General features: G+C 41.6%; 1 protein-coding gene across 1 annotated transcript; it reads left to right on the top strand.

Annotated features, from left to right (window-relative positions):
* The first annotated feature begins 1,433 nt into the window (after positions 1 to 1,433).
* On the top strand, positions 1,434 to 22,881 carry rimkla (ribosomal modification protein rimK-like family member A). Its single transcript, XM_079558061.1, has 5 exons — positions 1,434 to 1,629; positions 13,085 to 13,315; positions 15,882 to 15,968; positions 19,939 to 20,142; positions 21,204 to 22,881. Exons 1-5 carry the CDS (start codon positions 1,467 to 1,469, stop codon positions 21,713 to 21,715), a joined length of 1,197 nt encoding a protein of 398 aa, XP_079414187.1. The 5' UTR covers positions 1,434 to 1,466; the 3' UTR covers positions 21,716 to 22,881.
* The last annotated feature ends 1,642 nt before the right edge of the window (positions 22,882 to 24,523 follow it).

The raw sequence follows: 24,523 nt of genomic DNA, 5'->3' as shown, positions 1-24,523 counted from the left end.
AAGTAGTGAAACGAGAGGCTCTGTGCTGGATATGCAAACACTATCTTTCATTTCCTGCTACTCGTGCACAAAAGACAGACAGTGCCGTTGGTGGCGGTGCTCTGCATGTGCTCTGCCATAGCCAAACCTCGCGCTGTCTGGTCTGAACCGGTTCGGCAGAAGTGCGTGGACTCGTGCACAGCGCTGCAGCAGACGGCACGCACCGATTCTTCTCCCACACAGCGCCCTGCGCGAGCTCCGCCCACTCATTGCTGAACGCCTTTCGATTAGTTGTTACGGCTTTGGTTCCGCCCCTTCGCGCCTGCTGGACGTTTTCATTGCTCGTTATGGCCGTCAATCTGCGCCTTCAGGAGCTGTGCCAGATTTGTTTCAAACGGAAGTCTGCGCATGCGTGAGCCGGTTAACCACAGCACAGAACGCAACAAGAAATCACAAATGCGAGGCGGATCCTTGCGTGCTACGTCTACTTTTTTCATCTACATGGTCCAAATGTTCACTTCCCCCCAGTGGGTTTATTTATTCACATGCTGTGTAAAACTGATGTTATATTTCGACATAATGAAGTGTTGCTGATGGTGTTGGAGAAAAGTAGCATGCACGACAGATCGGGTAGTGACAGCGGCGGCTCTGCCTCCATTGGTTGCTATAACCACCACCCGCCCTCTCACTTTTTCAGAGCTTTATGATTGGTTAATGTGGCCCATCCTATCAGAGCGCGAGACCACTACACAACGCAGGGGGGCCTCGCTGAGCTCTGATTGGACGGCGACCCCTCATAGCCTGCGCTGATTGGTCGTCATCCCGAACATCCTCACCGAGCCTTTCCGTTAGCCGCGTGCACGGTCAGAGGAGGAATCTGGAGTTGTAACCGGAGCGCGTGCGTGCGTGCTGCCTACAAAAACAGCGTGCACTTTTCAGCACCAATACCTCGTGGACAGCAGCCAAACGGAGCACTCGGTGGTTAAGCTTTAGTTTGTTTTTGTGTTCGCTGACATCGGTTGGGGGTTTCGCATCACCGCACATCCGCTCATTCAACGACGGAACTTACGAGGAGTTTCAAGGCGGCGGGAGGAGGATACGAGGCGGCCAGACCTGCGCTTTGTTGGCTGCCGCGGGTGAAGACACCCTGAAGCTTTTTCTTTTTCTTTTTTTTTTGGAGCCGAAATAGACTCAACTGACATTTCCCCCGCTCCGTTTGGTCGAAGTGGCGCGGTCTGGGTGGAGTAAATGGCTACAAATGAAGGGAAGCAGAGGTGATACAGAGTCTTTTTCACCTTAGGGCTCGACAAGCGGTTGACCCCGGTCGCATTTTCGCCGCAGCCTGCGCGCACCGCTTTGCCGCGAAGCTCTCCATTGTGTCCGCCAGCCACCTCACCATCACCGCGCCACCGTGCCACGCGCTCGCCTCTAACGCGCCGCCCTTCCATTTTTAACACATTTCCGACCCCGACAAGTATCCTACAGAGATGTGCTCCAGGATTTGGTTCGTGACGGACCGGCGCATTGCCCAGGAGTATCCACAAGTTCAGATCCTGCGCGCACTGAAGGAGCGATGCGCGGACGAAGATGTGGAATTCCGCTATCTCCTCATGGATCAGATCGTGCTAACCATCTGCGAGGGACAACTGGGTAAGCGCCTCAGCAGAACAATGCCTTTCCTCACCATCTCTAGCGTCTGTGCTTTAAACACGCAGTTAAAGACCAAATGGCGCCATCGGATGCTAAAAGCTAGTGGTCATTGTTTGGGGGGCTAGTACGCAGTGAGCTAGCCGTCCGCGGCTGCCTGCTAGCAAAGGCAGCCGTGTAGTTTAGCCCAGATCCGTGACCGCCTAACCCACTTTTCCAACCACGCTGCCTCCGCGCAGAGATACACAGGAGAAAGAGAGAGAGAGAGAGAGCACGATGATGCTCAATTACATTTTACGATTACAAATATCTCATCCGTCCTCGTTGCTTTGGGTAATGCGATCTAGCGCTTTATTCTACGCGCCGGGGACGGAAACAGTTGATCGTGATTTAATATGACGGATACAGTACAGTTTAAAGGAGTGCAATGCTCGTGTGAAACATGTTCAGTGTGGGTGTGAACATCCATATAATGAACATTTGTGTTGTGTTGAGCTGTTAATAATGGCTAGTGACAATATGGTAACTTTAGGGCTGAAACAACTAATCGATTATTGAAATAGTTGTCAACTATTTTAGTAATCGATTAATCGTTTTCTAGTAAACACAGACTTAAAAAGAGCAAAAATTACATGAACATTTTTTATTTTTGATGGAAACCTACTTTGTTTTTCAAGTTAGGGTCTGTAGAGTTTTGTACATTGAAAATTTCGTAGATATCTGTCTGTGTCTCATCCAATTAATAAAGCAGAACTGGCACTACAAAAACACAGTTTAAATTTACTCCATCAACATGTCCTCAAGAGATGCCACTTTAGCTTTATGTGATTAAAAATAAATGAAAAAATACAATTTTCATACACCATTCTCAGCCGAGTGATTAATCGATTAATCGTAAAAATAATCGGTCGATTAATCGATTACCAAAATAATCGTTAGTTGCAGCCCTAGGTAACTTGTAATACACGAGTAATGACAAGAGGTTAGTTAAAGATGGAGTGTGGGATGAGTAGCCCCAAGTGCTTGTGTTGACTCCTCGTTCTGAGAAGTATTTATGAGTTCGGTGTTTTGACTATTCATTCACTTTTTCAGCCCTTTCACCGTAATGACCTTGTGTGCTTCATCTCTGAGATTAAATGTTCAACTTTTAATGTTTTAATAGGTTTAGGCATCACTGTACACTACAAAAAAGTAAATATCAAGCATTGGCTTAAATGACATGAATTGAGGAAATGTATCTTGTTTTGAGCGGTTTTCACACATTTAGACACTTTTCCTGATCGGACCAAGTTTCCTTTGCTTGTTTGAGGACATTTCAGACCTGTTCTAGGGTAAATCTCGCTTGAAATAAGAAAGTAAAGTCGCCAATGAGACAAGACCAATTTTCTTACCCCATTGGCAAAGAAAATGACCTGAAATAAGGACGAAATGTATCGAAACGAGTCAGAAACATCTCAGAACAAGTGAAATAATCCAGGACAAATGCCCAAGAACTTCTTAACTAGTCAAAACAACTAAAATGTGGATTATTATGCTCAAATTGAGATGTTTATACTGATCTAGTTAAATACTTTTTGCAGTGTGTGCTTCAAACTGATTCTGTTTTTTCCCATTTATTGGCTATTCCTTTGCTATAGATTGTATTCAGTAACAACTACTTTACATGGCTGAAAATTAAGTTAAGGCCAGTGAGAATAGTACACTACCATAGTAATACATTAGTTAAAAAAAATAGTTATAAAGTTATCTATATAAAACATGTAGCCATCCAGACAGCTACCGTTTGAACATGAAGTATTTAAAAGTATGCCATCTGCTTTAGTTAATACCTTGCTTTGACTAAAATACACTGCTAGAACGTTATTACAGCTGTCGTGTCAATGACTTAACTAATAAAAACAGACTCCAGCAACTTGGAAACAATAACACACGCCTTCACAGAACTGAACTAGTGTCAGTGCAAACCGAGGATCGCCTTCCTCTCATTGGACACCACCGCATTTTCCATTCAAATCAACCACTCCATGAAAAGCACACATGCTTCTCCAAGCGAGCTCTGTTGACATCAGGCTACATTACGGTGCAATGATACGTAGTCTAATAGAGATGTGTAGAGTTAGTAAATGATATGTGATTCATGACTTTACCTAGAATAGGGTGGGGAGAAGTTGGGGAGAAATGATATGCGATTCATGACTTTACTTAGAATAGGGTGGGGAGAAGTTGGGGAGAAATGATATGTGATTCAAGCATTTTTTTATATGGTGGCCTTAGTCAGGTTGCACAACAAACACATATTTAGATACATATTTTCTTTTTGGACTTCTAACAAGTATTGTGATAAGATGTTTATAAATGTGTTTCATTAGTTTCAAAATGTCGCACTTGGAACATGGATCTTGTTCTCAGTCGCTTCTGTTCATTTCTGTTTAGTTCTTTTCTGTTGATGAAAATATCTGGAGATTTATAGCTTTCATTAAAGCAACACTCCCATTTGTTTCCTTAGGGGTGTTTAGTTTTCTTTACTTTGAGCAGGTTTGCATTTCCAGCCAGTGTTAATTTTGACAACATGTTTTAGTTTAGTTTTAGTCTTAGTCTTTTGACTAAAATGTAATTTAATTTTAGTCAAGATTTAGTCAAAAAAAACCTTTTAAATTTTAGTCTAGTTTTAGTCGACTAAAATTAAGACTTATTTGTCGACTTATATTTATAATATTCATTATAATCATATTTAATTGTGGTCCTCGACTTCATGGAGCTGCTTGCACATGAATAAAGCTCAGAGCTGTTCATTTGGCAGTGAATTTATATGATCTGAGGCTCTTTCAGACGGTCAGTAGAAGTTTGGATGATTTTAGTCTCTCCTTTTCATTTTTATTTAGTCTTATTTTAGTCGACTAAAATATCTGGACATTTTAGTCATAGTTTTAGTCTCATGAGAAACTTTTAATTTAGTTTAGTCCAGTTTTAGTCGTCAAAAATATCACTTTGACTCAAATTAAGACTAAATATTTTAGTCGACGAAATTAACACTGTTTCCAGCTCGTCTCCATTGCTTCAAATACAGGTAGCCAAACACATAGAAATAAAAAAGGCAAGCGGTGATCGATCCGAACAAATGCATTAGCTTTAGCCGCCAAATATCACAAATTATGAACGATCCAGATGTTTTCAGCTGTTGTCAAACCATCGACCACATGAAGGTGAGATCAAAGCCTAGTTAGAAATCATTGAAAGTACAGAGATTTTACTTAAAATACAAATTAGTGTAAAAGTGGCCTCTGAGCTAAGTGCTAAGTCACATTCAGTCAAGTTTTTGTTTTTTGTTTATCTTATGAGGTGATGCACTTGTAGGAACAGGCTCAGATAGCTAAAGGCGTTTCGATGATACCCATGATTAAACAGGTTTTGTAGGCAAATGCTTCATTGCTAAACGTTTCTTTAAGTGTCAGTATAGATGCTCTTTTGACATAGCAAGATACATCCTTCAATGTTCTGCAGTGTGGCTTTAATCATTTTAATTTAAAGCAAGTCCGCAGAGGTGTTCCATTAAAAACGATGATAGTGAACGAGATTAACACTGTAACTATTACTGTTGTGGATGTGTTTTGTGATTCTGTTGTTGGTAACAGCGGGAGGCTTCGTCAGACAGAGGAAAGAGGAATTTGTGAAGGCTGTACAAAATGAGGCGGTGCTGTCAGATGAGATGTTCGTCAGGCTAATTAGCACCTGATATTTGTAGACACTTCTACTGTCGTGGTTAGGATGTTAGGCCTGCACATGTGAGCTACAACATCAGGGTAACCAAACAGCTAAAGACATTTTATCATGGATAATAGTGTAGTAATAATAATAGTGTTTTCATAGAGAACATGATGGGGCAGGAGCCAGTATTCCTGCGTTGCATATGAATAAGAAATATCCAAAAAGGACAATCCGCAAATGTCATAATTGTGACAAGATATATTTCCAATTTCTCCCGACATATCTTTCACCACGACCAAAAATGTGGATAATGATAGCAAGTTTAAGCTCACTGTTAGAATTTAACACTAAAGGACTTTGGAGTTATCTGAAACTTCTCAAAGGAAGCCTTTCAATACCGACATCACTCTTTGCCATTTCCAAGCTAAAGGCTGATCTAGTCTGAACTAATTTACACAAAAATAATCAAACTTAATAATTATGTCGAAAATGAAAAAACAGTTATGAACGTAGCAGGAAGTTAGCTACAACATTCCAAGCACAGAGTCTTTCAAGTGCTTGCTAATTTACATTTTTCCAGTTGTAAAGTGGGTATGTCATCCTGTAAAGTACATAATTGAGTATTGGCACATAGTGTTAGCTTGGCTTCACTGTTTGCTAGCTGCTTGTGTTTGATTAGATGACCTAGAAGCTAGGCTAGCGATTAGCCCTGAAGCTAACGCACCTGATCTATCTAGCACAATGTGTTTACCTGATTTTACTAGCGATGCCCTGAGACGTTACGTGTTACAGGCCAATGCGGGAACCTGTCTAGACAGCGTGATCTAAAAAGACACATAACTGGAGCATGGCTTAGTCCAGTCCGGCCCAGTCTGGACGTAATCCTGGACTTCCTCGGGATCTGAACTCTTGACATGGCAGATTAACACTTGGCTTGTTTATAGCCCTTTGCTAATGAGACAATTGGTTGGCAATGTGAGCGAGTAGCGAATACAGAAGTTGGATAGTATAGCTAACACTGCAAAAAGTATTTAACTAGATCAGTATAAACATCTCAATTTGAGCCTAATAATCCAAATTTTAGTTGTTTTGACTAGTTAAGAAGTTCTTGGGCATTTGTCTGAGATTATTTCACTTGTTCTGAGATGTTTCTGACTCGTTTCGATACATTTCGTCCTTATTTCAGGTCATTTTCTTTGCCAATGGGGTAAGAAAATTGGTCTTATCTCATTGGCAATTTTACTTTCTTATTTCAAGCGAGATTTACCCTAGAACTGGTCTGAAATGTCCTCAAACAAGCAAAGTAAACTTGGTCCGATCAGGAAAAGTGTCTGAATGAGTGAAAACCGCTCAAAACAAGAAACATTTCCTCAATTCAGGTCATTTAAGCCAATGCTTGATATTCACTTTTTGTAGTGAGAAGTACTTTTTATTACTGTACATAAGATCCACGATGAGTCACAGTTCTACACTAAGAATACGAATTACTCCTCTTGCCATTTATGTTTCACAAAATACACTGTAAACTTTTTTTTTAACACAGTTGCCACCTCCTTGCTGTAAAGCTGTAGAACTATTGATACGTTCAGACCAGCATTGTCCCAAACTATCAGCATATCATGAAAACCTGACCTTTAGGTTAATTGTCGGCTGTGGGTGCTTGTCGCTGTAACCAGGTGAAGCTCACGCTGTTTTGCTTCCTGTTATGTCAGCTTTCTGGCTTTAATTTTCTGATCGGGGACTAAACGAGTGATTTGTTCACTCTAACCAAAAGTGGAAGCAGATGTTCGTGCTTTTTTTTTTGCAGCAGGACAAGCCTTGTTGTGTTTGTGATGCTGTTTCGTCTGTCCTTGCAAAGTCTTAACCCCATTGCTGATCCAGCTGCAGTGGTTAAACAGACTTTCTGAAGATAGAAATTTAAAGATGATTTTGATTTGTTGATTGTCGATGTTCTTTCATTGTGTTCTGGACAACAAAAACATATAACATTAGAGTTGGATATCCCTATACAGAGCTAAACAGTTTAATGCCCAGTACAGCCGGCTCTCTTTGATAATACTAGAACTTTATTTTGACTCTTTGAATCAATTACTGGTGTGAAGATGATGTGTGAGTTTTACAGGGCTCCTGCGGGCTCGTCCTTACCCCAGTCTGATGAATACTGCACCTCACTGTCATTACATCAGACTCTGGGCCTAATTAACAACACACACACACACACACACACACACACACACACACACACACACACACACGCATAGTGACGCATACACACACACATATCAGTTAAAGCTGGGTTTTATTATGTTATATTTCTGGATTTTGCCAATATTAGATCATGTAGATGTGTATTTTGCCTTGAGCGAGTTTAGACAGTATTGTGAAAAATAATGATTATGGGGGGTAAAAATATATTAGTTTAGTAATGCTGCATTTGTCTCAGTGGTTGTAGGTAAAACAGTAACAACAGAGCAGCAAACTAAATTAGAAAAATCCTGACTAAAACTGAACACATTATGTTGAAACCACTGAGTTAGCAATATAGAGTAACACATTAAAAGTACGAGTAGTAGCAAAAGTATTATTGTAGCAGATGTACTGATGCAGCTGTGGGGGCAGTCAGCTGTAGCAGTATTATCAAAAGTAGTCTCTCATTTTATGCAACATTTAGTGAGCATGTGACGTGAGCTTCTGTTCTGGTACAAATATTATCCGGCGTCTCCCAAACCAGTTCACTCCGGTTGCGGGGCTTGATGCGTGCATGACTGGCACAGACAGTTGTGTACAGCTGATCACCCTGGTGCGAGCATGTAATTATGGACAAGAAGTGACTGCCACAGAGAGACCATAATCATGAGGCAGTGGGGAGAGCGGTGGAATGTCGTGGACAGCAAACGAGTGGCTATTTCAATAATGGTTATAGGTAATACAACATGCAAAAGAGAAGTGAAATAGATGGACATATTTGCATCATTAAACCAGGCGTTTTATAGCTTTGAAGGAAGGAAAACATATAGATACAGACGGCATCTCGTCATAGAAGGGGGCGTGGCTTCGCCGAGGGGGAAAATAGAATCTTTAGAGAAATACAATTTTCCGCTCTTTTTAGCCATTTTCTGGTGGAATATCAACTTATTTATCACATAAATAAAGTCATGTGTAAACAGATTGTTCAGTAGAAGTGAAAAAACGGCAGTTGTAGCAAGCGCTAGCTAACCGTTAGCATTAGCCCGATGCTAACATGTAGCATCAAGTTAGCATTCTCCGTTATTCATGTATTTATGGGCTGTTGAACCACTTTGCTCCTCCCCATGTCTTTGTATCATTATTTAGTAGAAACTATGTTCATATTTCAGCATTTGTTACAGTAGTTTTTGAATAATTAGAGAAAATATACATTTTTTCAAAATTGTTTTCCCCCTCAACTGTTTTCAAAAATGACCATATATGGGCGATTCCAGAGATGCCGTCTGTATCTATAAACATTGTATATTATTACAATGCTGTCAAATTGTTCAACTAAATTACATCTTCACAATATGAAGTTGGAAAATGTAATTAGCAATAGTAGTGTTCATAAAAGTATTGCTATTTTTTCTACCAGTTAACAATCATTTCTTTCTACCCACATGTAGTAAAAAAACTTCTCCATACAAAGGAAAAGTTGAGTGGTTTTCTGAGGTTCAAAGCTTGAAACTAGTTAAAAATCACGGCTCTATCAAATTGGCAGCTTTAGTTTTAGTCACGAGGGAAACAGGTCTAAACAAGTTGTACTGACCAGGTAAACAATTCAAGCACTGGTCGACCAAATCCCCCAGCATGCTTTGTGAGGTCATGGCGGCATGCGTCACATTCTTGTCATTTCTGGTTTAGATTTGAGACTCCTGCAGCTGGACACCTGGACTCAGTACTCAAATTCCAGAGCACAGGACGGACAAGCCAGACTCAAACCGTTTGTAATAACAGTTTTTTGTTTTTTTTATCCCTACTCATTTGTTTGAGTTGGGATAACACATTAATTCCAACTCATTTGTTTGAGTTGGGATAACCAAGTCAATTTAATTAGCTCTGTCTCACAACCCACATTTTTCAATTTTCTTTTTGTATTTTTACCTTTTAAAGATACCCAGCCTAGGTAGAAGTTCTAGTAAAGCACTAGGACTGAACAGTTCCAGTATTTAGCTCCAACATCTGACAAAATCTCATTGTCCTGAATCAAATAAACGCCCTTTATTCATGCTTTCTTCCCAGGGCTCTAAATAGTCTGTCTCTTCCCATTGTAACTGCTCCAAGCTGAGCACAACAATCAGCGCACTGTCCAACCCTGGAGCATGGCCCCGAACAGAGAAGGTCTCTGGGATCTGTGGCTGGAGTATGAATATTTGTGTTGCATTAGACTCCTACTGATACAGACGGGTGCGGAGGGTTTTCTGACCTTCCGCCCTGGTGGAGGTGTCCACACTGACCCACATCCAAACAGTGGAGTCCACAGATGGAGGAGATAGACACGGGCAGTTCCTCGTCGTTTCTTAGTACCTCAATTGTGTTGACATATCGAATTCATTATTACTCATATCATTTCACTGCTTAGCTGATGGCGTTCAAATGTCTAGACAATGTGAACGACTGTCACTTTATAAATGAAAACAGAAATTGTAGTTTTTGGTCAACTTGAACTTTTCCCTGGTGAGTTGCCATCTATATTTTTACTGTTGTCCATTTGCAAAGAGTCTTGGGAAAGAAGCTTTTTCCAGCTGACACTTTTGGGGAAGGTGAAGGCCGATTTGCTGCCCATCCAATCTGAAAAAGTAGTTTCAACAGGGCTATTGTAATTTGTTTTTTTTCATCCACAGACTAGAGTTAGTTCAGCATGCTCTTCCCGATCTGGCACTTTGAAGCTGACTTTGCAAACTCCGGGGCAGAGTGCTGAGGCATTCTGACCACAGTTGCTTTAAGACTGCCCAAGATCCAGACTAAAAACTAGAGGTGACCGAGCCTTTGCTGTTTCTGGCCCTAAACTCTGGAATTCTCTCTCCCTCTGGAAAGTCCGAGCTGCCTCCTCTGCTGAGCGAGACATTTTGATCAAGCTGCAGGTTTACCTACATTTTATAGCTTCATTTACTATGTTTCTGCGTGCTATTTCTAATTGACATGCAAAGCACTTTGGGTCAGTACTGCTTGTAAATGCGCTGTATACTTGACCCTTGGCCTCGTGTGTCGGCATTCCAGATGAATTGATGAACGATGAGTCTATAATGAATGAGTTCTCCTTCTTCGGCCTCGTGTCCTTCGCTGGGAGCAGAGTGCAGCCTCTGTTGTGTGCGAGTGCAGGTTGTAAGATGATGGATGCGCTCAAACTTTTATGCCGCCCTCAGAGACGTCAGAAGACTGCGGGCCCTGGAGCGTTTATTCACAAGACCATAAGTATAAAACTTACGGACTAAACACAGGCCTGCAGCGGGACTTAGCCAAGATTAAATAAAACCAAGGCCTTGAGCTACAAAGCCACTATGCCATGACTTTAGCCACGTCGCGTCACTTCTGCACTGTTCCTGCACTCTCTGTCTCGTATCTCTCATATCGTCCCTCTTTCTTGAACACAGTAACGCTGCTCTGCCCAACGAGGAGCCTCTAAATCCTTGGCAGGGTCCACGGCGTCGGCCATCTGTGATAAACAACACCAAGCGACAAACTCAAAATCCCAGACAAAGCAGGGGAGATAAAGACCATGCAGGATTTTTATATCAGTTTGACTCAACATGATAGATTTATATTTTGGTGGGGATAACATAAGCTTTGTCTTCATCTTTCTTTTTTATGCTACACTGGTCATTGAATTGTTTGAAGTAAATGGGTAAAAAGATTTAGCTGCACCAAAAAAAAGTTTCGTACTTTCCGGGTTCTTCACCAAAAGCGTTTTCTTGTGGCGTTTTGCCGTGTGCGCCTCTTTTGACTGCAGGCGTGTTCTGCTTCATCTGAGTGTGATCGGAGTGGAGATATGTGCACCCCATGGCTCTGGCGCTGTCACACTGCCACACATCCCAACAAAACGCACCATTGTATCTGCAACATCTGATACAAATACTGCAGGAGCTGAGGATGAGCTGAACGCTGCGATTATGAAGAGTTGGAAAGGCTTGGCAAACGGAATTAAAACAGTAATGTGTCAATAAGGTTTAGCCCTGGTTTTTGGACTTGGATAAGCTCTTGTTTTTTTTTTTTACAAAGACGTACAGTGTGGAACCTATAGTCTTATTGCTGGATGCTCCCATGGGTATGATTGACTATATCAGGACTTGACACGCTTTGACGGTCATCTCCCGTCAACAGCTGATAAAATGCGGCGTATCTATGATCATGTGACGCCTGCGGGAGACGGCAGATGACCGCCGGAGCATGTCAAGGTAAATGATACAAAAGGACAACACGAAGATAATGTGACAGAATGAAAACAACGGAGTAACTGATCTGAGAAACTCCTGGTTTGTCCTTATAAAACAGCTTACGCTTAAGCAGCTTAAAATACATATGACAGATTTTAATGCTTTTGAAAATATGGCTTATTTAGACGGATAACATCTGTTGTAAGTAATAATCATTTTATTTTGGTAAAGCAGCAAGAAATGTTGGGCAGAAAAGTTTTTATTTGATTTTTTTTAAGTTAGTGAGTGACATAGATACAAGCTATACGCGTCACAAAAAAAGGTCGAATTAAAGAAAGCTGGGTTACAATTTTTAGCTAAATCTTAACTATAATTGTGTTAACTATGTTTTAGCAGAAATTGTGTGTAATGTGTCATATGCACTTTAAAGAAATAAAAAAGAACGTGAATGTCTCTTGACTTTAGCATTTGAGCGACGTGCTACAGCCATACCACTTTGTGAATGCCCGGCCTCGTCTAATCTGTTTGTGAGATGAACTGCACAACAATGGATGGAAATCAGCTGATGGCGACAATCCAGCGTGGCCTGTTTACGTTCATGAGTCTCATGAGTGTCCCAATCAAAAAATTAAATTAAATTCATTAAATTCTATCTGTGGCCTGGAATGACACCAAACTTCAGGGCTAAATTATTTGCTTTGAGCAGGATTCTCGTAGTTGAGAGTAGTTGAGACCTAATTCATTTGAACAGTTGACTTTTTTTCCCCCGAATGTCGTATTTTGTATTGTTTGGGTGCTGTATTTCAGCCTGGTACCGTTAGTCCCTGTGTTGTGATAAAAAGCTAACTCTGTGTTCATGTGAATGAAAGAAAGAGCCAAAAGAAGCTTAGATGACAACGTCCTACTGTGCACGCACAGGGATCCAGTGTGAGGGAGCGCGGCACATGAGAAGGCACACCACTGTCAAAAGTTCAGTTCAGTATTTGGTCAAATGGAACAAGTCATCGCAGATTGAAATTTAAACTTGGGTTGATCCAATAGAGGACAAATGTTCAAGGGATTGTTGTCTTAACAAGATGTACCTAAACCTATTCATTGATCCTTCCCTGCTTCGAAAGGATTAATGTTAGCTCTGTGATGCCTTCACTTAGCCCTTAGAGTGGAAGCAGAGTTTTGTCACAGTCAGGGAGAGTAGTGACGTAGCACATGGGTTTTAATTGACATAATTAGTCATGTACTCTGAGGCGTAGCTTCTTTTCACATGCCTTCTTATATTTTTCCCTCAGTATTAACAAAATGACTCTCATTGGGAAAACTGTACCCTCCCCAGTACCCATCCCTGACCTTCTCTCCTCTCTCCTGTGTGGCAGGGCTGCGTGTGGACCAGGAGCTGGTGACCTCGTACCCTCAGGTGGTCATGGTGAGGGTGCCCACGCCCTGGGTGCAGTCGGACAGCGACATCACGGTCCTCAGACACCTGGAGAAGATGGGCTGTCGGCTCATCAACAGACCACAGGCCATTCTCAACTGTGTCAACAAGTTCTGGACTTTCCAAGAGCTGGCAGGACACGGGGTACCCCTGCCCGATACCTACTCATACGGTATGAAATGCATGGTTTATAATCAAGTAGTAGATTTTGCCTTAATCAAAGCCGCATTTATCCTTACTATGATTCTCAGCTTTGATGTTTTTAAGCTGGTTTATTTCTGATTCAATTCAAGTTTACAGCTGGGTTAGTCATGGTCTAACAGAGACTCAGACCTAGCTTAGCCCATTATTTCCTCCTCCTGGTTGAGTCTCTGATTTTAGTCCTGGTCCAGTCCTTGTTCAGTCCTCGTCTGTAGCTGTTCAGATGAAAGCACAGGAGGAAGAGGAGGAGGAGGAGGAGGAGGGGGAGGATGTTTGGCCTACATTCCTGCCGCGGCTCTGTGCACTGGGTCACACAGTGAGCTTACGTAACACGCTGCCTCCCGTTGCCTTGGATTTCTCTCGATAAAAGATGGCATTCTCACGTCAAGAGCGCAACGCGGAGGACAGTTACTCGATTGACTCAAAACCACCATTTTATTAGTTGCAATTGGTCATTGTTTAGGGTGATATAACAGGAAAAGCTGTCCATAAGGATTCCTTGTGAACCTGTAATCTGTAGTTCGACCTCTACAAGCATGTTTCATAACCACTAAATATGATCCGGCGACAGAACCTCATGTTGAAATATCATGGCCACATCTGTACGCCCCGAAGGAATTTGAGGTTTGGCTTTTTGACCTTCAGTGGCCACTTGCAAGTGTCTCCTTATAAAAATATGCAATACTTTAGGAATTTGCCTGCATACTTGAACAGATTAAAAATGATTTTAGTAGTTAAATGTCTTATTTTTTGATAAAACATAAACACATGAACTGGCAGACGAGCATACCACCAGAAGCAGCAGTACACGTATCACGTCGCCATAGTTTTTAGCTAAAATCCACTCTGCTGTAAGTTGGACAAATCTAACGTGCCACATGACTTTCAGGTTATGGAAATGCTGTATTTTAAGATCGCAGTCTCCTTTTTAAACCATATCCCTCACCCATGTGGAAAACCTACGATGAAGTGGCAGAACCAGGAAGCGTGGATGGCGGGAGTGAAGGGAAGACCGCCATTAGCGCTGCATTTTTCAACATTTTTCACACATTTTCATGCCTGTGCCTGATCCAATGCAGAAAAAAAGAGTGCACAGCTGTTGCTACCACAGTCAGTCAGCTGCTCCTTATTAATGTCGCCTTGCTCACGGTTTGGCTCAAATATCAGGGATCGGAACAAATCTTCCCACCCCCCGAACCAAAACGTGCCGCTATCTGTATCCATAGCAACTGGACCGGGGTTTCTCAGGTGAAGGGTAAGAGATACAGAGTCCTGGTTTAGTAGTCTTTTTTTTATATATATCTTTGTGTTTTTTGTTGCCATATGTGTGGTTTAGCTTTGGCCTTGTTTACCCTTTTCCTTTCTCTTCCCATAAATCATTGCTCACTCAGCTGCTGCGCGGATATCGGCTGCCTTGGTCGAAAAATTGGATCAATAACGTCTGACTGAATGGGAACTTTTTACTTAAAAAAAAATGCGTTCACAAATCACAAAAAGTACTTGCTGCACAATGTGAGAAAATACACATTATACACGGCCAATATTTCCACATGTCTGGTCTATAATCCTGTAAAAAGCAGTGGCCAATTTTATTTTATTATCATAGTTTCTGTCCCAGCCTTGAATATCTGCCATTAATTAGCATTAGCATGCTGTTGCTAGCTGCGACATTTTGCGCGGCGACCTAAAATACAATTGCTAACTCATCAATTGAATTCTCCAGGTTCTGAGCTTCAAAATGACATGTATGTCCATATTCCCTGAGGTTTAGTTGGATAAACTTGTATTTAACAAACTTGTAGCTAACCAATTTTCATCACAGGGTTTCTCTGTTCGCCTGAGGCCTAGGAAGTTGTCGGGAGGACTCATTTTAAAGCCCCGACTTATCTCAATGCAAAAAAAAAAAAAAGGGAAATATCGGCCTGATATATCAGCCGGCCAATTTGAATGTTAATTTTTTGCCACTTGCCGCCATATTGGATAATGCAAATAATGCCAAGCTGAACGTGAAATCACAAAGTTACTAACTGTTCATCTACCTTGACTTTTCCCCTTTTTTTACTGTCACAGAAGAAGCAACAGGAATTACTACAACCACTGGGTACAGCTCAAAATGCAGCGACATCTTAAAGCATAAAAATAGCGATATATTATAAAATGTGTTGCCTAAAATGCTAACAAATAATTAGCAACTGTTATTAGCTTGCAGCTCTAACATTATGCAATACAAAAAGGTTTTCTGGTGACTGAAAGATGCAGAGTAAATGTTTGAAACTTTCAGTGTGTGGAATTTCTGCTGGATTTGGTTGAATTATGGATATTGGTCAGTTTCTGCAAAGTTTAAGTCCATGGAAAGCTGTTTGTTATCTTGTATTGCGCTTCCTGTCCTGCGTTACCATGGAGATCAGCTGCAATGCTTTGGTGATATATTATGGAGCCCTAAATGACACTAAAAAGCATTCAGGTCCAACTAATAATGAATCACAACGCGCATTTTTGGATAATTATTATGAATTTCTTGTTTGTTTGTTTTTCAGGAGGTCACGACAACTTCCGGAAGATGATTGACGAGGCCGAGCCGCTGGGATACCCGGTGGTGGTGAAGAACGCTCGCGGACACAGAGGTGAGGAGAAGCTCATTGCAAAATCCCCTCATAAGAAACTAATGACCGCTTAACTCACTCAGGCATTCATTTATTAGCCCAATTAGAAACACGAGTAAGGCTTTGTGCTGCTTGGTCGCGCCCCGGCCACACAGTGACTGATCATTTCTGAGTCGGGATTACAGATTTGCACTCGGGGCTGATCTGAGAAGGAAAAAAAAAAAGACTTAAACTAAAGGATAAAATGGAACTAAAATAGGAAATTTATGACCAAAACTGAAGCTTTGCGTATTTTTAAATTATCATGTATTTTGTGACTGACTAAATTAAAATAGCTGAAAGTTACTTTTGCTCTAGGAATATTTCAGTAACTCTTGGACTAAGTGTATCAAGGACAGTTTGTATTAACCTCTTAACCCCCACCTCAAGCCAGCACATTATCTCCAGCTTTGCTTCACCCAAATCTAAAACCTTATTGTAAAAAGTGCCATAATCACGATAAAAATGCAACACAAAGGGAACAAAAAACACAAAAAAGAGACAAAAACACGTCAAAACGCTTCAAAATGTGACAAAAACGCGGTGACATTGCAACAAAACGTTATAATAAATTTGGCAGGTCTTAGCTTTCAAATGAGGCGCGACACTGGCCTATAGTCTGTACATAAGCTCTCCAGTCAAGAGGCTTTTACATTTGGGTAAAGCTGAGCTGGAGAAAATGCGCTCAGAGGTTAACCAAGATGATATTACAACACAAAGAAACAGAATGAATATAGTGTTTCTAAATGTTTGCAGATGGGGCTCAGCATGTTCAAATAAATGCTATTTGATACTGTAAGACCAAGACAGTAATCAGATAGGACTTATCAAGCTTCTGTAGAAATGCAAACAGCTACTTGGAAAGGTCTGGAGAGATACAAAACAGATATTAAACAATCCCTGTCTTTGGGTATTATATATATCGCAACAGCAAGGGTCAAGCTTAAGTCAGTTATGGAAAATATGACGCTGCATTGTTTATCCAGTTCAGTCTCTAACACTCATTCATCCTGAGCGGAGAAGGGCTTTTATTTTTGTGCATGAGAAAAGAGCCGGGCTGGACTTTGGCCAGAGGTCAGGGGGTCACTGAGCGTAGAGGAGGTAAACAGACCCTCCAGACGCCTGAATGGGGGTCAAGTTAGAGTTGGGACCGACCGTTTGTCTGCGTAACAATGCCTGCGCTGGTGGGACAGGCCCGGGACTATTGTTCACTCAGTCCCTACTGTGAGTGATACAGAGGTCAGCGGTGTCTGGGAGAGGAAGGAAACTTTAGACGGGGGTCATACACGTTTACAAACAAGCCCTAAAGGCAGGGGACGGGAACACCAGGGCCTTTTAGATGTGCTCTTTCTGTTCACAGATCAAAGCCATATTGCATAAAATAAGATAAAGATTAAAATATCATATAGTTATTGCCATATTCAGGTTAGTTATTGAATATCAGAGGTCGACCGATATGGGTTTTCTAAGGATGAGGCTGATATTTTTGAACGATTTTTCCAAATATCTGGTCTATAATCCTGTAAAAACAATAATACTTGGCCATTCCAGCAGTGACCAATTTTATATTATTACTTTACTGTGATTCAATCATAGTTTCTGTCCCAGCTTTGATTAGTTTCCGTTAGCATTAGTATGCTGTTGCTAGCCGTGGCATTTTGCGCAGCGATGAAAATACAATTGCGGAGGTTAAAACTAACACAGCAATTGAATTCTCCAGGTTCTGTGCTTCAAAAGCAGCTAATACAGCATGGTTTAATACAGCATGGTTTAGTGAAACATACAGTATTTAACAAACTTGTAGCTAACCAATTTTCATGGCGATGTTTCTCTTTTCCACTGAGGTCTAGGGAGTTGTTTTAAAGCCCTGACCCCTTTTCCGATGCAAAAAGAACAGGAAGGCTCTTATCACTTTCGGTCCTGGAGATATCGGCGTTTCCCCGATATACTAAAATCCCCAAATATCGGGCCAATATATCGGTTGACCTCTATAAAAAAAAAATGCATCTTCTTTCCTCGTATCTTCTTAAAAATGCTTAGGCAACCCTCTGCAGGAAATCATATCAGCAATTCAGCATTAGCAACCAAATTAGCGAATGAAGAGTTCAAAACAATCTACAAAATGAAATAATTAAGAATGTCCGCTTCCAATGAAGGAGCACATGGACCTCGTCTTTGTTGTGACTGTATATTGTTACGCCGTGTTCCCTGCTGCTCAGATCCGCACATCACATGGTTACTGAAGTGCCCACGTCTCACTCCGGACACGCAGCCCCAGTGCTAATTAAAACTGACATATTCGAGCGTGTGTGAGAAAGCGGGCGTGTCCCGGTCGGACGTGAGGAGGAACACACAGTGGCACATGGCTTGGTCAGCAGCAGCAACACTGCAGCCAACAAACAGCCCCGTCGACTCAGCACAGGGTTATGTAAAAAGGAGACGGCGAAATGCCTAAGCTCATGCTTTATTCAGGGTTTTCAACGACTTTGAGTGCCTTAGCATCGCCATTTTATGTTTGGCAACTTAAAATAATGTAGGGTCTTTTCGATACCTTTTTTTTCTTGTAAGTCCCGCTGCTCGATTCTCTCTAAAATGGTCATCCACTCTGAAGACTAAATGAAGGCTTCAAAGTGGTAACAAAACTTCTTACCGATAACTGAAAAATCATTAGTGTCGGGATTAAATGTGATTTTCTTGAGGTAACATCGTTATGACATGGCATATTAAGTAGTCATGCGCTTCAGATCTGGTATGTGCTTAGCATCAGGCCTTCAAAATAATAAAGTAGAGCTGGAAAAGCTGTTAGATAGAGCTGAAGTAACAAGTGAAAGTATTAGTATTATTCTGTGGTTTCAAAAGGGGTTTAAATAGCATGAATATATGTTAATGTTTAATTTTACTTGAGCAATGATGGTAATGCAATATGGCGGTGGGGGGCTCACCAAATGACCGTCCAGTGACCTCTGAAAAATCTGGTCCATTAAAATGTATTTGAATTGCTCTGGTGCAAGTTGTTTGAGGGCACCTTCAACTCCAAAACTCCTCCTCACAGTCGTCCATCGCCGGGATTTATTTACTCATTTCACATGTGGCTGCTCTCTGTGGCTCCGAAATATAACGTGCAGCAGCAGGAGCGTCGCCTGGAGCTAGGTTTCCACTTGCCTTTTACAGCTTACTGTCTAATGAATCACCATCGTATTGGCAGGCTCACGTGCCCATTATTCACATTGATTATTAGGTATTTTTTTCGTTTTGCCATAAAATCAGGAACAATCCTTGTCTTTGGACACAATTACTATCAGGCAAGGATATTCTTCGACATATGTGGATTGTATGTTTGGACATTTCTTTCAAAATTAGCGAAGAGAGAGCAGCAGACGGCAACGCGTCATACAAGGGGGCGTGGCCTAGCTGAGGGGGAAGAAAACCTCTCCTTGGTATCACAATTTTTCACTCTTTTTAGCCGTTTTTGGCGGACTGTAAACAGATTCATCACACACCAGCACAGCAAATTGTTCACTAGAAGCAAAAAACGGCACTTGTTGCTAATGCTAGCATATGTACTAGCATTAAGCTAACGTAGCTTCCTGGTTAGCATTGGCCGTATTGTTTTGTATTTATGGGCTGTAGAACCACTTTGCTCCTCTCCATGTCTCTGTATCTTTATTTATTACAAAAATATATATTCATGATTCAGCAGCAGTTAGTAAGTAATGGTTTTCCCCTGCTTAATGCTTTGAACATGACCATAAATGGGCAATTCCAAAGATGCCGTCTGTGTCTTTTGCCCATAAAGTTACTGGCCCCTGCCATCCATTTGACATTTTCCCATCCAAATTGTAGCATGCTGCACAGTAGAGAAAAGCCATTCAACCACATTGCTCGCAATAACCACAGTATGTTGGCATCGAATTTGCCAAACCACTTCACACCTTCTCCCATTTCTGTCCAGGCAAAGCGGTATTCCTGGCACGAGACAAGCACCACCTGACGGACCTGTGTCACCTGATCCGCCACGAAACCCCATACCTGTTCCAGGAGTACGTGAAGGAGTCGCACGGCCGGGACGTCCGCGTGGTGCTGGTGGGAGGACGCGTCATCGGCTCCATGCTGCGCTGCTCCACCGACGGACGCATGCAGAGCAACTGTTCTCTGGGTACGAACGCACCGGGAAGGGCCGTAGATAGCTGAGAACAGTTGTAGAAATTCACACGCAGATGGTGAAAGTAGCAAAATTAAGCAAGGAAGTAAGTGAACTTTATTTGTACAGCGCTTTTTCACAGACACAACATATGAAAAATACACTAAGTATAATCAAAACAGATAAAGTCTTAAGATTCTTTTTGGAGCCGTCCACTGAGTCCAGGGAGCGCAGGTTGTGAGGACGTTCGTTTCAAAGTCAGGGATCCGGGGAGCGTTGCCAGATCTGAGGATGTCCACTGACACAGCGACCCAGTTCAGAAGGACGATGCTGAGGCACTTTTTGTTTTTGTAATTCCGGCCGTAACTCTCTCTGACAGATTTAGGACACGGCCATTGGATTATTCTGCATTTATGTAACGTGCCATGTGGAAATGAAAACAAGCAACAAAATACAAGTGGATCAGTGCAGAATCAATTGTAATTTGGCATCCTTCTTCCTCCCAGTGCTGCTTTGCAAATAGTGAGTCATTGATTTTTGTGGGGTAATTTACTGTAGAAATCCAGGCACAACAAAGCACCAGAACAAACAGAATGCTTTTGAAGAAGAGGGTTAATGATGATTGATAGCTTTGTCAGCCCTTCCTCTTTATGCAAGTTAAGATGAACCGTTGGCTTATCCTGCCAGGATGAACATGGACCTTACAGACTGATTTAGGATCTTAATGAAGTGCATCTTCTACCAGGTTTTCATGTTTAGTTCTTAGGTTGAAGAAATATGGCTAGTTGTAAAACCTGGTTGTCTGCACATAAAACACATATATTGATTTTTAAATGAATGTTGTGTATTTTTTGAGCTTTAAATTAATAAATAGTCTACCATTATATATTTTTCATTTGTAGATACATTCCATGATGTTTTGAATGAAGTGAATTCTGATATTCGAGGGATGTTTGGATTTATGAAGGGGTTAAATGCTTGGAAATCCACAAACACTGCTCTTAATATAATTCATTTAATGACTTTAACAGGCTTTGTAACAATGCATTCATTTATTGATTTCCTTGTCTCCCCAGGCGGAGTGGGCATGATGTGCCCTCTGAGCGAGCAGGGCAAGCAGCTGGCCATCGAGGTGTCTAACATCCTGGGCATGGACGTGTGCGGCATCGACCTGCTGCAGCTGAACGACGGCTCCTTCGTGGTGTGCGAGGCCAACGCCAACGTGGGCTTCATCGCATTCGACCAGGCCTGCGGCATGGACGTGGCCGGGACCGTGGCCGACTTCGCCCTGTCCATGCTGCCCAACCGGCTGACCAGGAAGATGTCGCTGCTCTCCGTGGTGTCCAGCACCAGCGAGACCAGCAGCGAGCCCGAGGTGTGCTGCCCCGTGCCGCAGTCCTCTCTGCCGGAGGCGGTGTGCAACATGAGCGTGGGCTCCACGTCCAGCGAGAGCGACCCGGAGTCGGCCGAACCGGCACAGTCCTCGCCCCTCCAGGCCACCGCCCCCACCCTGCCCGACCTGGCCGACGACCCTGCCTACAACATCAACACGCTCCTGGCCAATGAGATCAAGCTATTGACTGAGTGAGGGCCGCAAAGGGAGAGAATGAAATGACCCTTCAAGTACATATTTAAATATCTTAAGAGGGATAGTCGAGGTGGCGCAGCGGAAGGTGGGCGAGATGTATTCACTACAGTAGGGTTTGGAAGTACACTCTCATTATTTTCATTTTATTACGTTGCGGCCCTTTTCTAAGATCATATACAGCATTCCCTGACTGAAGCTTCTCATTGTAGCGCAACATGCTTTAGCTTAATGCACCGCTTCTCAAATCTCTACTCACAATCACCCACTGCAGCGAAAGGACAAAAAACGCCTTGCCCCGCCTTACAGCAAACACCCGACTATCCCTCGGAATCCATGTAAAAGTACATAGACGTTCCTTTTAGCGACATATCAACCGTAAATTGTCAAATTTGATTGTGAAAATGAAGTGACCCGTTGACAAAAACACAGATCTGAAGGCTGCTCCCCTGACGCTCCCCTCTTTGCATCTCTTCTCTCAAAGTTGGGCCTATTCACTGCAAGAGGGTCTTATCCAAACTGTCTTTAAGTTTATTGGGAATATTACTGGGATGTTTTTATATCTTCAATTGTAACATTTTATGATGGGTAGGTGGTAGGTGAAAGGCTAATTTTGTTTTGTTTTACTGCCCCAAAAAGGCACGTTATAACTGGCAGTACAATGTAGCAATACATTCAAAGTACTTAACATAGGGGAAACAGTAATTGCTAGTTTGGTTAGTCATTCTTATTTGCGTGCACACGTTTCGTGCTTTTATAACAATATCACCCTGTATTTGTTATAATTTTGTAATGTTTTGTACAGTAAGTAAAGACTTTAGCTCCAATAAGGCAAGGGGTGTGTATTACAATTCCCCTATAGATGGGTTTCACTGTGATGAAAGTTAAGGACAGTTGCCATATTCTATCTTTTGAACGGTAAGAAGTCCTCACACTGACATCCGCATTACAAAACAAAGGCATGTCACTGAAACCCAGCTATAATTGGTTGTTACTCTTGGATATTAGGACAATATGCTCTGTGCTCGAAATGTTAGCAACATGATGCTAACTTCCTGGGGTAACGACTGTGTTTTATTCTTATGGAGGGTTAGCGAAGTCTTGTTGAAATAAATATTTAAATAAACAGTGTGTGACAGAAAACAAGCAGCTGATAATAACTTACAAGTCTCCTTCTTGAGGAGACTTGCTGTTTTAGCATCGAAGCTAAAGGCTAGCTTTGATTTGACGTTAACAAATGTTCAAATGACACCACTATCTGACTAACTCACCTGCCCTCACATTTATTTAAGATTTATTTTATTTGTGGCTTGTTAAAATGCTGCCAGGAAGTAGTCTTTACCCTACACTGACCAACAGGAAGTTAGCCAAAAACCTTCCGTGCACAGAGCGCCTTTGTCTGTTTACTCTGTCCATAAGTAAATCAAATCAATCAAAAACTATAAAGGCTGACCAAGCTTAACAATTAGCCCTCTATGAAACACAAACAATACACTTATTAACCTAATTAGTCTGTAGGCTTTCATTTCTCCAAACTGATATATATAAAGTACAGCAGCTGCAAAAATGAATCGTCAACTATGTTTACTATGCATCTGAGTATGCTATAGGCAAATCCAAACTTGAGGTCAAACGATTACGTATCTGTTCAACTGTTTGAGCGAGACTAGGGCTGGGCAATAACCTGTAAATAGAATATCAACGGAAGTGTATTTCCAAAATGGGAAACCTCATAGAGAGGGAAGTGTGTCCTTTTTATTTGAGGGAACCTTTTATCTCGTTAGCGGTAAGTTTTGCCTCTTTTTGAGAATAGACATTTGCCTGGCCCTATTCTAGCCCCTTTCTTTAGCTCCTCAGATGATTAGCCTTACCAGCAGCGTGGCACCACTACTGCCACTTTTTTTTTTAATTCAACGTCTTGCACTTTATATCAAACATCCATTTGTGTTTTTCTAAGGCTCGGGTGATGTATTTTTTTAAAAGCCGAGGTCCAAAGGCTACCTCAACTAGATATATTCAAACATATCCACAATTTTGTCCCTCCTCTCTTTGTTTTTTAACCTTAAACTAGCCGTTGTTATCGTTTTTAACCCACTTTTGTACATATTTCTTTAGGTTAGCGTATCCAGGCTTAATACAACTGCCAAGATGGATTTTTTTAATAAGCTATTGTTTGTATAGAACCATAACAAACGTCGAAATAAGTTGTAAACTGGTGCTAACTTTAACATACGTAGATTTGTTCTTGTAGATGTTAAAATATTGTGTACGTTTTCTGAAGTAAATATCTTTAAATCTGCAAAATGCGTTGACATGGTGTACAAATACAAAGTTACTTATTTTTTGAAGTCTCGAACAGAAGAATGTTTTTAAAAACAAATATCCAGGGTTGTTTTTTTTTTACGAGTTATGATTTCTTGTTCTTACTAGACAGACACATCTGTGTTGAAACGCCAAATTTAAAAGCACAAATGCACAGCTACTGCTATTGTTACTACAGTATACGCTAGTATACGTAAATACTGGGCTTTTTTGTTGTCAGGATAGTTGAGTTGAATCTAACTCAGGGAAGCAGCCTGGATCTCAAGCCAAATCCTCCCATCTCTAACTCCCTTATAAATGCATTCCCACACTGTCAATATAGACACGAAGCACATTCAGGTTACCCCCGGAAAGTCTGTGAATTGCTGGAGAAATGTTCATAAATGTTCTCTTTAAAAAAAAAAAAAAAGAAAGGTTGCAATGAGATACTTTGTCTAAAATGGTGCAGCACTAAAACACATCATTGCTTGTTACGTCGTTCAACATTAT

The sequence above is a fragment of the Gobius niger genome, assembly GCF_951799975.1.
Source record: "Gobius niger genome assembly, chromosome: 6".
Classification (NCBI taxonomy): domain Eukaryota; kingdom Metazoa; phylum Chordata; class Actinopteri; order Gobiiformes; family Gobiidae; genus Gobius; species Gobius niger.
Note: the sequence above shows the minus strand (reverse complement) of the source record. Positions and strands in the feature narration are given on the sequence as shown.